Source organism: Podarcis raffonei, chromosome 4 (assembly GCF_027172205.1).
Source record: "Podarcis raffonei isolate rPodRaf1 chromosome 4, rPodRaf1.pri, whole genome shotgun sequence".
In the NCBI taxonomy this organism is placed as follows: Eukaryota; Metazoa; Chordata; class Lepidosauria; order Squamata; family Lacertidae; genus Podarcis; species Podarcis raffonei.
This window is the reverse complement of record NC_070605.1, coordinates 34,380,626-34,395,770: the sequence shown is the minus strand read 5'-3', so window position 1 is coordinate 34,395,770 and position 15,145 is coordinate 34,380,626. Positions and strand designations below refer to the sequence as shown.

Sequence of the window (15,145 nt, the reverse complement as noted above, 5' to 3'; positions counted from 1 at the left end):
TACAAGGTCATGAGGCATGTGTGGGTGGAAATAGGTGACTAATAATTTTGCAGTAGTTGCACACACAAAAAGCTTACCACATGGTGGCTGTATTAACCTCAATTGCAAGCACAGCATTTAACACACACCACTCAGATCTAGGAAGGAGAGTCAGGATAATACTGGACTTACTGGCTGGTTCCTCTTATGTGTACAGATGCTATTTGTAGATTTAAAATGTTTACCATGTGGTTCTTTCTAATCTTGTTTCTACGGCAGCTGCTTTCTGAGTGCCATTCATGCATAAGAGCTAGCTAGCAGATGAGGTTTGAAACACATTTTTCTCTTTTAAAAACAAATGTTATATTTTGATTCTCAATTTTACAACTATCATTAAAATTGCATAAACTATCCAATAACATCACTTGACTTCCCTCCCCCCCTTTTGTGGTTTCTTATGTGTAATTTTCTTACTGCATCGCCAAATTATTATTTAGAATCTAAAGTTTTCTTAACAAATCTACTTAACTGCTTGTTATACATTAATCCTGTTAATTAATTTTTCAGTTAGTCCACATATCTTCCCCAATCTTTGTTAAAAGTTCTTTCTTTTTGGTTTCTTATTCTTCCAGTAAGTTTTGCCATTTCTGCATAGTCCATTAATTTTATCTGCCATTCTTCCTTGGTTGGGACTGTATCTTCTTTCCATTTCTGAGCAAGCGTCATTTGAGCAGCTGTTGTTACATACATAAACAGGTGTGTCCCCCCCCGGTCCCTGGGTACCTCTGCACCTAGTATTCCTAAAAGAAAAGCTTCTGGTGAGGTTTGAAACTTAGGGCTTATGCACACCTTTTGTGGCACAGGTACACATATTTTAAATTTATTATTATTGATTAAAATTGTATACCACCCTTTATCCATAGATCTCAGTGTGGTTCACGTCATAAGAATACAATGTAAAAGCACAAAATACATTATAAAAACAAGAACAAAAAACCCACAAACCCATAACCCCCTCCCTCCAGCCCTTCCCACAAAGACATTTAAAAGGCATATGAGATATTAATCAGCCCAAGGCCTGGTTGAAGAGGAACGTTTTCCCCTGGGTGTCTAAAGGTATATAAGGAAGGCACTAGCCAAATCCTCCTTGGGAGAACATTCCATACATGGTGAGCCATTGCAGAAAAGGACCGTTCTTGTGTTGCCACCCTCTGGACCACTCATGGAGGAGGTACACAAAGAAGGGCCTCAGATGATGATTGCAAGGTCTGGGTCAGTTCATACGGAGGGAGGCGGTCCTTGAAGTATTGGAGTCCTGAGCCGTTTGAGGCTTTATAAGTCAAAACTAGTACTGTGAACTGGGTCTGGACACTAACTGGCAGCCAGTGCAGTTGGGCCAGGATTGGTGTAATATGCTCAAACCGCCTTGCCCTGATGAGCAACCTGGCTGCCAAATTCTGCACCAGCTAACGTTTCCGAACCATCTTCAGAGGCAGCTCTACGTATAATGTGTTGTAGTAACCTAACCTAGAGGTTGCCATAGCATGGACAACAGAAGTTAGGCTATCTCCATCCAGATAGGGGCATAGCTGGGCCATAGCTGAAGCTGATGGAAGGCACTCTGTCCCACTGAGGCCACCTGAGCCTCAGGCGACTGCAAAGGATCCATAAGTACCCCCCATAAGTACCCCTGCATACTTGCTCCTTCAGAGGGAGTATAACCCCATCAATAATAATAATTTATTATTTGTTTCCCCAGCCACTCTGGGCGGCTTCCAACAAGGATTAAAAATACATCAAGAGCAGGCATGTCCAAGCACACCCCCACACCTTTCCCTGCAAAAACTCGCTCTTTAAAGCCAACTCGGAACAAATGGCAAATCAGGTTTCCCACAGATTGCCGTTTGCTCTGATTCAGCTTTAAAGAGCAAGTTTTGGTGGGAAAAGCTCTGGAGCACAAAAACAGGCACTCAGACATGGAGCAGTACGGCACAAACCATGCCTGGGAAGTGAGGAGGAAAGGTACAATAAATGTGGATAAGCACATGTCTTACCATCCCTAACCACAAGGAAGGAAATCTTAGCTTTTAAAACTCCATAACCTTCCAGAAGATTGAATGGATGAAGCTGCAACTGGCCAGCAGGGAGGAATTTTAGAAGCAGAAAGAAAGAATTTACAGCCTAAATTCTGTGCAGCTAGATCCCAGTCTTAACTGGAGCAGAAGCTTATGACACAACAGTTACCATGGCTTCCTGTGCGAGGTAAAATTTTGCAGAGGCGTTTGAAAAGTTAATGTGTATTGCTTATTCTGAGAAACACCCACTCTGCTGATAGCCTCAATGAGAATTTCTTTTTGGGTGACTCTTACGGAAGGAACTTTTACAAGAGAGTGTTTGAAAAAGTCTAAATTCCCAAATGATTTCTAGGCGGGTTTTCTCCCCCTATTAAAAACCTCAGTTTCCATATTTGCAGTGTCATGCTTATGACTTCAGCTGCATAGTTAGAAGCTGTGTGGGCCGACAATGAGAAACATTATAAATGCCAACAGTGACCTGGTGACAAAATTCCTCTTTCCACAAATATATGCCAACAAGTAAGAGTTTCTGTTCTCAAATAGCTGCTGCACATCTGCTAGATGGCAGCTCCTAAATGAAATGTTCATTTCAGCAAACTTTAGTTAGATCCCACCACTTCTTAACGTATATATTTATTTTGAATTCTTTATACAGTATCCTTATCTACCCCCTTAAGAAGATCAGAGCAGAACACCTAAAAATAGCAAAACAATGTAAACAAGCAGTATTTTAAGGGTTTTCCCCCCCTATTATGTTTTTACTGTAATTTTACTGGTGTTAGCCGCCCTGAGCCTGGCTATGGCCGGGGAGGGCGGGTAAATAAAAATTATTATTATTATTATTATTATTATTATTATAATAAAAGGAAATGCTACATTCAGCAGAAATATACTGCAGATTCAAAGGGGTTGCAGCAGTTACTTATTACAGCCTAGAGTATAATTCACATTCAATATTACAGGCCAGGTAAACAGCAACCCTGCAGTGCTGTCCAGAGGCATCAGACCCCCACAACCATCACTGCAGGCTTGGAGTATGGCTGTAGGTCACTGTTATATGACCTACTGCGGCTTCGAGGGCTGCACTGATAAATATTAACTTATAGCATTCTTGCAACATAGTCCAATGTTAACAACGCAGGGTAGAGGTGAAGCCAACACTCATTTGGATTCCTAGTAGAAAATAAAATGCTCCATACTCCTCAGGTTGCAGCAAAGATCAATCCACTTCATTCTTTCTCAGAGCTCCTTGCATGCCATATCAAGAACTCAGTTGCATGCAGAAGTCTTACATGCAGCCAGGTTGCACTTTTAAATGCTGGAAACACAATGAAATATACTCAGAGTCGCAAAGTGATTTCATGCTCTTTATTCAGCTCATAGTGGTGAGGAGGAATGAATGAATGTCCCCTCAAAGTATCTGCTTTATATACATTATTTACACAATGGGCTGCACATGATTGGCTAATTCCGGAATTCTACTGTAAGCCAATCAGGTTGTGGATTCACTTCTATCTGGAGCATGATTGGGTGGTTCCTGCCAACCAATCATACTGCTGCATTGTTCTAGGACCAATCAGACTGCTGCATTCTGAATCCTATTGTTCTAGGACCAATCAGACTGCTGCCTTTTGGATCCTATTGTTCTAGGACCAATCAGACTGCTGCAGTTTGGATCCTCAGTACATAACACACAATATGTACCTAAAATATGTATCTAAAAAACAAGTTGAAAAGGTTTTTTTTTAATGCATAGGATTAGAAGATGAACTCCTGTGTTTGATACTAACATTTGGTTGTTTTTAAACCCGAGCCACAGGCTCATGTAATGCATGAACACCAGAGCAATGTTCTGTGGTATGGCCCTACTTGTTTCCTCTATTTCCCAACTTCAGGTGTGAGTGCCGATTCTTACATAGCCAAACAGCACCAGCCATGCACAAGGTATCTGCATGCAAGTCCAAGATTTGCAGAAGTCCATAAAGTTCAAAAAAGCTTTGTGGACAAGAAAAGGGAAGAAAAACTATGTGTGCGCAAATGCAGGCAGTCCCATGAAAACAAGGGGAGGAGGGATATAGCACAAGCACAGGTGTTGCTCTCAGGTGGGGTGGCTTTCTCTAGGTAACCTGAGAACTCCTGAGAAAGTAGTGTTTTCATATAATCAGAGAGCTGGAAGGGATCCAAGGGTCATCTAGCCCAACCCCCTACAATGCAGGAATCCCAGCTAAAGCTGGGGGTTTGGAAGCTGGAAATGAGGCAGCCAATATGATCCTTGCTTTCAATATCTCCCCACCCCCGCTCCACATGCAAGAAACATTTTGTTGCAGGACCGAATATCGTCCTCAACTTCACCCCCTTCCCAGTTTTGAATGACTGACTATAGCAACATGCTTCTTCTTGTACCTTTATTGCCACCCGGCGGTGAAAGCAAGAACTGCTCGTTGTATCGTTATGGCTTGGAGATAAACATGACATATCTTGAATAATACGCAGTGGATGCTTCTTGTGGTTCGTTAGTTACTGATGGGTTCTGACTCTGAAGGGTTTTATAAAGTTATATTGATGCTGGGGCTTCATTTCAAAAACATGGTCCTCAGGTTTCTCCAACACATCTCTTAGCAGCAATGCGGTTTACAATTTCCCCACGTTTCAGCTTCTAACACTGTCCTGATCAAGGCCGGCCCACCCATGAGGCAAGGTGAGGCGCCTGCCTCAGGTGGCAGGATTCACTGAGGGAACAGATCCCTATGTCATCATCATCATTTTTAATTTGTATACTGTCTTTCTATCTCAAGGCGGTTTACAAGCTGAAGAAACAAAAAAATGTACATCTTATAATAATCTAATGCAATACAAAAATGTGATAATAAAACATAACTTTAAAATAGGCAACCCACATCAAAAAGTAACATTCAACAATCATTAGAATAGTATAAAATAATAATATCAACATATAAATGTCAAGCTTTCTTCCCCCCCTTGTTTCTGATGTAGATCTTCCCTTAGCCCTTCTTCCATAGCAGGGTGGGAAGCACAGTTTTGGGGTCCACCTCAGGTGCCAAAATATCCTGGGCCAGCCCTGGTCCTGACCCTACTCTTCTCACCATTTTCTTCTACTCCAGGACCATAGGTACCAACTCCCTGGGGCCCTGGGTGCCCAAGCACCCACCAAATTCCCCATAAAGGGGCTGGGCACCCGCAAATTTCAGTGACAGGACCATGCACACTGCATGGCACCCACGGCCCCGGGGGGCAAAGCTGGCACTCCTGCCCAGCACCACGGGGCAGCAGGCTCTGAAGCCCTCAGAAACTAAAATAAACGCCTGGCACTTTTAAGTGGGTGCCCCCCTCCCCAATGAGAACGTCTAGTCTAAGTGGCCCTTTTGCAGACCTAGCAGTCAGAGCAGCCCAAAGCATGTTTACTCAGAAGTAAGCCTCAAGTGTTCCACAAAGCCTATTCCAAGTAAGATTCCTGTGTGGACAGGAATGTACAATTTATGCATGTACAGACAGCGGCTTTGACGCCACGTGCTGCTCTTTCTCAATACACGCAGGTACCAAGTAGGAGCAAATGCAGGCATCCATGGTGTTTAAAAGCTGACTCTGTGGAAAGGGTGAGCTATTTAAAAAAGAGTTTTGAAGCCGCAGCGACCGCATTGCCTTGCGATCGCCGATCTGGTCCGCAGTGATTATTCCTAAAAGCGAAGGGAGCAGCCCTTAGGCTGAGCGTTTGACTTGGTTGCCGCGCTTGCAAAGCAGCCGCGCATCGACTCCTCGCCCCGTTGCAAGCAGCAAACGAAGGGGAGACCTACAAGCAACTCAGGGGAGCTTACCCTACAAGTGACTTAACTATCTGCGGTTCTTTAGACCGGGAAGGAGGCGGAGCGATCGTCCTGGCTTCCGGGTTAAAGATCCCGGCGGATGCGCTGCGCTCCCTGGCGTAGATTGCAAGCCCTAACTAAGCATGTCTGCTTGGAAGTAAGTCCTGCTGAATTCAGTGGGGCTTATATACCCAGGTAAGTCAGCAGTTGTAGCTTTAGGTATTCAGAGTCTCCCGTGTGGAGAAAAAAGCGTGAGTCTTCGGGCGCAGCTTCCCATGACTGCTGTCGGGGTTGGCGGGTGAGCACTTATTTTGGAAGATACGCCACTGGAGCGAATGGGTTCCAACTTCGGAGTCAGCAGGTATATGGTCGGCTTCAACCGAGGGCTCCTTTCTCCATTGGCTTGAAATGGCCCCTTTTTATTTATTAAATGAGCAGAATTTTGTACTCAGTATTGCCTCATTGCGGAAACGGAATAGTAGAAACGTAGAGGTGGAAAGGACCCCAAGAGTAATCTAGTCCATTGCAGGAATCACAACAAAAGTATCAATGGCAGATGGTTATCCAACCTCTGCTTAAACTACCAGACTTTTAGAAGACATTTGAAGGCAACCCTGTTTAGGGAAGCTTTTAATTTTTAACAGATTATTGTATTTTAATATTTTGTTGGAAGCCGCCCAGAGTAGCTGGGGAAACCCAGCCAGATGGGTGGGGTATAAATAATAATAATAATAATAATAATAATAATAATAATAATAATAATAATAATAATAATAATAATTATTTTAAAAAACCTCCCAAGGAAGGAGAGTCCATCTTCCAAGGGAGTCCATTCCAGCTCTTAAGTGGTTTACATAAAATAAACATTACAGCTACCAATAAAAGTCTGAAGTCAAAAGCAAGCTGACCTATTTCCCTCCCCACCCAAAGTATAAATAAAATCAGCAGTTGAAAATATATATGTTATAAAAATACATATTGAAATGCATGTCAACTTTACATGTATGTTTTAATGGACATCCATGAAAATGTTGTCTCTCACCAATTTGTGGATTTTTGATGGGGGATGGGGCGTATGGAATATTTAATTTTCCAGTGCTGGCCCCTGTTTCTATATCAATTTTCTTCTTAGGGTGTAGTCCCATGTACCTGGGAATAAGTGCAGCTGAACTTGGAGGGAGTTACTTCTGAACACATATGCAAAGGATTGCATTTTTAGTTTTGAGCAGAAATGTGGAGGATTGCACTATGTGTACAGTGGTACCTTGGGTTACATACGGTATGCTTCAGTTTACATACGCTTCAGGTTACAGACTCCGCTAACCCAGAAATAGTGCTTCAGATTAAGAACTTTGCTTCAGGATAAGAACAGAAATCGTGCTCTGGCGGCACGGCGGCAGCAGGAGGCCTCATTAGCTAAAGTGGTGCTTCAGGTTAAGAACAGTTTCAGGTAAAGAACGGACCTCCGGAACGAATTAAGTACTTAACCTGAGGTACCACTGTATATTGTTCTGTCTGGCACCTGTGCTGAAAGTCTTGAAGGAAAGCAGTGGTTTAATGCACTGAGGGATGAATTTGCGTTTGTATGTTGTTGGTGGTGTTTTTGGCAATTGCTACAATAACTTAAATCCTCCTCTTATTTCTCTTTAAAACAGCAGTCAGAACTCAAGAACCCACAACAGAAGTTTTTGTTTTTAAAAATATGAAGGACCTGAGTTGATTGTGTGGCTGTTGAAAATTCAGGCACAATGGTGCTCCAGAAAGCAAAACCAAGAAGACTTCTAACAATTAGCTACCTGCTGAGGAGACATCTTGCAACCAGAAGCAGCCCCATAAAGTATGCTTCGTTTTCAGAAGTCTTGCAATTAAACGAAAAACAGTTCACTGGAGTCGCATTCCCTCTCCAAGAAATGGCAAGATACCTGACCTCTAGCGTGGACACGTCATCCTTCCAGATTTTCAATCCTAACCACAATGAAATCAGCAAAGCAGAGGCGTTTTTCATTTCAACACGGTGGCACCCCATTGATTATTTCACTTCAGCTGTCCGGATGGATCACGCTCCCCAATTGTCACAGCCTGAGGTGAGGTCAATGAAATGCAATTTTTATCTTTAGGAGCAACTTCAGTTGCCATGTGAGTGCTTATGGGAAAGGAAGAACAAATGTAGCCAGAATTGCATTGTTTGAAGTGTCATGGGGTGGGGGAGAGAGGAAGGGGAGTTGCTAAAGCTATGGGTTGTATAAATGTACTTTGCTTTGATTGCAGAATATGGCCTTGAATTCAGTTGTCAAAGCAAAGTTTCTGGTCCTTATGATGGAGAATTTCGTACATGCAGCTGTTTGCCCAAAGCAGCAAGTTTGCAGTGGCAATGATGTTAATTAAATAATAATAATAATAATAATAATAATAATACAGTAATCTGCCCATCTGACTGGGTTGCCCCAGACACTCTTGTCAGCTTCCAACAAAATATAACTGATAACTGTCTAGCCATGCTAGGTCACTATGTGTGGAAAATTAGTATCTTTTAAATGAGGTGTTCTGTAAAAGGTAAAAAGGTAAGGACCCCTGGACAGTTAAGTCCAGTTGAATTTGACTATGGGGTGTGACTATGATTTTTCTGTAACAAAACCTGAAGAGAAAGCTCTACTCGGGGGTACAAGCTGTGGTCAGGTGTAGATACATGCTTCTGGATTTAGCCTTAAAGCTAGGGGGAATTTGAGCAGCCTTCCAAATAGGGAGTTTCACTCAATACAGCACCCTGTTCTTCCTTGTAATCCCCAGGTCCATCCTTTATTCCCCATCCTTTTGCATTACAGTGGTACCTCGGGTTACATACGCTTCAGGTTACAGACCCTTCAAGTTACAGACTCTGCTAACCCAGAAATAGTACCTCGGGTTAAGAACTTTGCTTCAGGATGAGAACAGAAATTGTGCTCCGGCAGTGCGGCGGCAGCGGGAGGCCCCATTAGCTAAAGTGGTGCTTCAGGTTAAGAACAGTTTCAGGTTAAGAACAGACCTCCAGAACGAATTAAGTTCTTAACCCGAGGTACCACTGTACATACATTGATCTTATTTACTCTCACTGCTTCCCCTATGTGCCTGTGCTAAGAAATGAAAAAGTACCATTTTAAAAAAGGGGGAGGTGGAACGCATCAGAATATAAGGTGCATCCAAATATATGTAAATTATGTCTGTTTAAGTAATCCTAAGCATGCTTGGGAAAGTGAATACCATCAAAATAAATGAATATTCACTATTGTCCCGCTAGTTTCAGAATTGGGGAACAAGCTGCAGTCCTAAGTGTATTTATTAAGAAATACATTCTGTTGACATCAGGCATTTCCTTTCAAGTAAGCATGTTTAAACTTGGTCTGTAAAGTTGACAAGCCAAATAAATGCAACTTTCCTAATTTCATAATTCCAGTAGCAGAATTTCAGGTTGCTCTCCCACATTATTCCTCTGTAGATGCAAACTTCTGGAAAAGCCAAGGAACCTTTCAAAGTGGCATGCATTCCTCATACTAATTCTCCTAAATGGGATTGCTAAAATCTTGTCCATGAAGAACTGAGGACTCTGGGGACTCCCTTTTCTTTTAGTTGTCCTCACATTTCGTAGATCTTGAGAGTTATTTGATCCAAAAGAGAATTGAGTTGTAGCAAGAAATCCATATTCTCTGGAAAAATGTATTATTTGCTGTAACTGGGCCTATCTGTTGAACTGCGCTCTTTGGTCAGGGTAACTACAGAGAGAATAGATGTACGACTCCTTGCTTTAATACATGTCATTGGATGAGAAAGATAAATGTGAAATAACTAACTTCTTCCCACAGGTTTGCTTTTTAGGAAGAAGCAATGTTGGAAAATCCTCCTTAATAAAGGCTCTGTTTTCATTGTCCCCTGATGTTGAAGTCAGAGTTTCCAAAAATCCAGTAAGTAGCATTCAGGGATTTTATTACATTGACTTTGGAATTTAATTGAGCCCAACTAAAAGCAGGCTGTTTCTGGGTTGCATCTCAGAGCAGACCCATTGAAATAAATGGACTAGTCAGATACAGCCCTCTGTTCTGTGACATTTATTGTGACATTGTTTGTAACTGGTAGAAAGGATCCAGCTTGGAAGGAGAGAACTGAGAAGTTACATACTCGGACAGAGCTTTCATGTCTCCCCAAGCACAGTGAGTTTGAAATTAGTATTTCTATACCAGAAATGTGGTTGCTGTCCCAGGTGCTCTTGGATCTCTACTCTCTTGTTGGATGATCAGGTGTTGAGAAATTGTGCTATATACCGTATTTTTCGCTCTATAGGACGCACTGGACCATAAGACACACCTAGTTTTAGAGGGGGAGAACAAGAAAAAAAATCTCTCCCTCTCTACTCAGTGCCCCTTCAGCAAAGTAGCAGGAGAAGCGGAGCCCCTTCCATTTCTCCTCCCGCTTCGCTGAAGGGGCGCTGCGCAGAGAGGGAAAGCTGCGCAGCGCCTCTCCAGCGAAGCGAAACCAGGAGAGCAAGAGGGATCAGTGCGCACCGATATCTCTTGCTCTCCTGGCTTCAGCGAAAGCAACGCGAAGCCTCCGGAGGCTTCGGGCGTCCATCCCTGAAGCCAGGAGAATGAGAGGGGTCGGTGCGCACCAATCCCTCTTGCTCTCCAGGCTTCAGCGAAAGCAATGAGAAGCCTCCGGAGAGCGGCGGGAGCGCTCCCACTGCGCTTTGGAGGCTTCGCATTGCTTTCGCTGAAGCCATGGAGCCTGCATTTGCCCCATAAGACGCACACACATTTCCCCTTAATTTTTGGAGGGGGAAAAATGTGTCTTACAGAGCAAAAATACGGTACTCTGTATGAACAGCAATCTCCCACAGCCATCCGATGATACTTACATATGCTTTCATGTCAGAGACTGGCCAAATGAGGAGCAGTGGCATTTCATCATCTTAACTGAGAAACCACCCCAGTTTTGCATTTTTGGAATAAGATGAAACAAACGACCAAAGAACCCTAACCCTCCCATTTTTTTTCTCCAGGGCCACACTAAGAAACTGAATTTCTTCAAAGTGGGGGATTTATTGACTTTGGTGGATATGCCAGGCTATGGTTACAGATCACCCAAAGATTTTGCAGAGATGGTGGAGCCTTATTTAAATCACCGTGCAAAGTAAGATAACAGCTTGAAATTTCACTTCAGTCTTTTCTACAGGATTATGTGGGGAAATAATTTAGATTAAACAATATTATTTTTAAAACATCCCATTTTATAACAATATGGGGAAGTGTCTTAGACTAACTAAGGCATGTGAAATAGCTTTTAGATGCAGCGTCTATTTAAACTTGAGCCAGTCACAGTCATAGTCTTGCACCATTCTTTATAGCAGTGGTGGGCAACCTCTGGCCTTCAAGTCTAATCAGGCCCACTGAGCCTCCCCATTTGGCCCATGAGGCTGTTTTATATGCATCAGGTGTAGGGCAGGTAAACCCCCCAACTTGGCCAAATGCACCACTGATTGGAGGCACTTGCAAAACTTTCCACAAAGCCCTGTGCAAAAAGAGGTCACCCAAAATGGTCGTGATGCCTACTGATTGCCTGCCCCAGAATAAGCTCATTCACCCAACGGTAGTGTGGTCATCTGTATCATCCTAGCAGGTAGAAAAGGATGACCACATTGTTGCTTGTATAATTGTTGCCTGGGCTAGATTTAGGATTTGCAGATAAAGAATATATATTGCTGCAAAGCACAGTTGTGAGCTGTGGTTTTATGTTTTCTAGTCTGAAACGGACATTCTTATTAGTGGACGGCCTGGTCGGAATTCAGGAAATGGACAAGGTTGCTATAGAAATGTTGGAAGAATTTGGGATCCCTTATGTTGTGAGTTGTGATTTTTGTTTAAAAATGAAGGCAGTCAGCAGTCAATATATTGAACTAGGAGGACTAAAAAGGCATGTAGCAGAAACGAGGAAGTATTCATTGCCGTGTAAGCAGACTTCTGCAAGTGCAATGGGGCTTCTCTTCTTTTTTCCTCTTTCCTGTAGCCCCATGTGACACTTCTCCAATCTGCTCATCAGGGTCCCCAATTCAGGTTTTAGGCATGTTTGGAGGCTCCAGGATGAAGGAAAGGAAGAGGAAGCCATTATTACAGGTGCATGGACAACACTGGATGCCATTCACCATTCCGCCAAAGTTATACATTTGTCCAGTTAATATTAGTGTCCTTTTTTTTGTTATTATCAGTTGAATAATGGTTTGAAAAATGACTTGCAAGTAGAAACTATTAGACTTGACTAGGAGATTTTAAAAGCCTGTGTTGAAAAAATAATAACACAGGCAAGATTTTTATGAATTATGATCATAGGTGATTAAAAACTGAAGCAGCTTTATCATGTACTGAAGGTATGCTATTAAAACCCCAAGTTTCACTATGTGTGCACTGATACTTGTTAGAATCCTAGATTCCTAGCTGTTATTTAAATACTGTATACTGTTTTAGCTTTCATGTTTGTGAAGGTGAATTTGAAAATATAAAGGTTTCTGACCTTGCCCTCAGTCCTAACCAGGTTGCTTAGCCCTAACATAGATCCTCTGGATCCAACATAAAATAGTAATCCAAAACATTATACTGGAAGATTAACAAGATATGGAGATCTCTGTTCACCTTTAGAAATGAAATATATTTGTCTTGTAGATTTAGAAATTGAAAGAAGACATAAATATTGAAATCAATAAATATACAGTACTAAGTTATTGGTCTGATCCATTGACTCTTAAAATGTTCCCACTAAGCCTCGCCCTTTTCTTTTTCTTAAGGAAGGTATGAAAACCTGTTTTTTTTTCCCGTCGCACAGAAGTCTCCATAAGTATAAAACTGGAGTGAGGAAAAGTTGGAAGAGAACAAAATACACAATTCGGGGGTTTTTTAAATTGTTTTGTAGAGTAAAAAGACTCATCAACAATGTTAGCATACTTACCTAATCTGAGAGCTAAATTTGAAAGACTTTACCAAGAATTCAATACTTCTTTAAGAGTTGCTCTACAATGTTTAAAATATTGGGTGTGTTGTTGTTTTTGCAGATTGTATTAACTAAAATTGACAAAGCATCAAAAGGAGTGATGACAAGAAATGTGATACAGATTCAAGACTTTGTTAACAAAAAGACACAAGTGTGCTTTCCTCAACTCTTTCCTGTCAGGTAAAACTTGAAAAGGGGTTCTTACCCAGTCAGAAATAGAACTGAACATGTAATGCAAATGATCCACTCTCATCAAATAACATTTTCTCATTGTTTCTACAGTTCTTTGTATTACTTTGGAATCCATGTGCTGAGATGCTTTATAGCACACGTTACTGGAAATCTTCCCCTGTCCACTTGATGATACTTCATTCCCACATCTTAATGACTTGTCTTCATTGTTCTTCCAATAAAAGAGACAAGATTTATTGCTCTGTACACTTCTCTTTTTTCCAAGCCTTGTGAATAATTTGTGTATAATAAATGCTATTTAAGTTATTTTTACAGCTTCAGCTAATTATTTCACAGTGTACATATTTTCTCACCCTTGACTGATTGGACCAGAGCTTTAGAAGCAAAGGTCTATGCTTAGAAGCAATATGTGTTTCCTTAGTCCAGATAGAGAAACTTAATGAGAGCATATAATGGAACCCTAACAGGCATGGATCAGCTCACAACTGAGTTCTAGTTCCACTCTGCAGTTGATCGCCAACACTGTTCAAGCATTTATGTGGCTTTATCTCGCCACATGTTAAATGGCCCAGCTGCCACTGCATTTTAATTAAGTCACAGATTTATTACAATCTTAAATTGACCGGACTAGCGTCCCCTTCATGAAGTGTTACCCTCAGTTGGCAAGTATTTTGGTACATGATTATGCAGGAGGGAGGGAAATGAGCCCAGTGGCATAAATATTTGCATAAAAATTAAGATAAGCAGAGTGGCTGCTCCCCAGTTACTCCTGACAAATGCTTACATAAATCACCCTACTTTTGCTATGCTGATTTAGCCCCAGTAGTGGGGCAAGGCACCATTCTCTCTGCTTGAGCTTAACAAGAAACTGAGCTCTGAGCACGTATCTCTCTCACACTATAGCAAACTGATGTCAATAAATGCTTAATGCCTGTGGGTTGGTTGGTTGGTTGCTAGCTAGCTGGCAAGCAGCATCCTGGAATGGAAACAGTAAGGAGCTGCTGTTACACTGGAGAGCTGCTTCAGGACCATCTGTTATAAGAATTTTAAAGGTCATATACATAAAAAATAAATGTTCATAACTGTATATATAAACCACATGTCTGAAACCTCACAGATTAGGTCCCGAACAAATTGACCTCAAATATTTGTCTGCAAGGTCAAAGTGGGGACCCTCCTCATTGTCTCTTTCCTCACAAATCCTGTCCTCACAAATCCTGTCTTAATGGCACATTCAAGATATGAACAGGGTGTGAGCCTGTGACCTGGATTCAGGAATTAAGTAGTTATAATAACAAAAGAGTAGCCAAAACCGAGATAATGCAATCAGGTAACTTGTCAGACAGGAGATAAACAACGCACTCAGATTTCTGTTGTAGATCGCCTTTTCTGTGATGTATGCATGATGTTTCTGGGGGTGGTCTTGGACTCCAGGGGGGGGAATTTAAAATGTTTATATAAGGGCTTGCACACATGGCTCTGGGTCCTCCTCTCTCCTGTGTGGGTGGGAGTACCCTGTTGCAACAGTTAATAAAGATCAGGCTTAGTAGCTGCTTTGCTTCTCAATATTCTCTGGTTGGTCTCTGTTATTTTCTCCTACTGATAGAGAACCTACGAAAGGACTCTATATGGGCTCTTGGGTACCCCATAAGGCAAAAGGAGCAGGTTTTTTTTACTTATATCACCATCACTGCCTTTTTTATTCCTTCCCACTCAAATCTGTATATTCGAGAGCAAACAGAAGTTACAAAGACACCACAAATAACAGTCTTGTGGCACATTAGGGACTAGCAGATTTATTGTAGCATTTGGGGTTTGAATACTGAATGTACTGATGAAGTGGGCTCTAAACTTGTGCTGCTGCAAACCTGTTCATCTTTAAGGTGCCACGAAGCTCCTTGTTTGCACCGTCCGTTGCTATTCACAAAGAGCGGGAATTGGTTGTTTAATATGCTTCAGCTTTATCCAATACCCTGCCCATCTTGCCTCGGAAACAAACTCCTTATGCGCTTTGAATGGGGTTATTACGGCATATCCATTTCCAAAGAGGGCGAGGGACTTCAGTCGCTCCTA

General features: G+C 41.9%; 1 protein-coding gene across 2 annotated transcripts; it reads left to right on the top strand.

The window, feature by feature from the left end:
- Positions 1-5,936: 5,936 nt before the first annotated feature.
- GTPBP8 (GTP binding protein 8 (putative)) lies at positions 5,937-13,378 on the top strand. Of its 2 annotated transcripts, none has more exons than XM_053386127.1 (7): positions 5,937-6,032; positions 7,531-7,959; positions 9,712-9,810; positions 10,902-11,032; positions 11,642-11,741; positions 12,942-13,060; positions 13,163-13,378. In XM_053386127.1, exons 2-7 carry the CDS (start codon positions 7,624-7,626, stop codon positions 13,239-13,241), a joined length of 864 nt encoding a protein of 287 aa, XP_053242102.1. In that variant the 5' UTR covers positions 5,937-6,032; positions 7,531-7,623; the 3' UTR covers positions 13,242-13,378. The 2 variants fall into 2 exon arrangements, with proteins under 2 accessions (XP_053242102.1, XP_053242101.1); XM_053386126.1 differs by having other exon boundaries at positions 5,945-6,070.
- The last annotated feature ends 1,767 nt before the right edge of the window (positions 13,379-15,145 follow it).

What these genes read in the sequence shown, in the direction of transcription:
- GTPBP8 (XM_053386127.1), top strand. Translation starts at nt 7,624, where the DNA reads ATGGTGCTCCAGAAAGCAAAACCAAGAAGACTTCTAACAATTAGCTAC. An exon ending in TCAGAGTTTCCAAAAATCCA is followed by an intron (nt 9,811 to 10,901) that starts GTAAGTAGCATT and finishes TTTTTTCTCCAG; the next exon opens with GGCCACACTAAGAAACTGAA. An exon ending in CCTCAACTCTTTCCTGTCAG is followed by an intron (nt 13,061 to 13,162) that starts GTAAAACTTGAA and finishes TTGTTTCTACAG; the next exon opens with TTCTTTGTATTACTTTGGAA.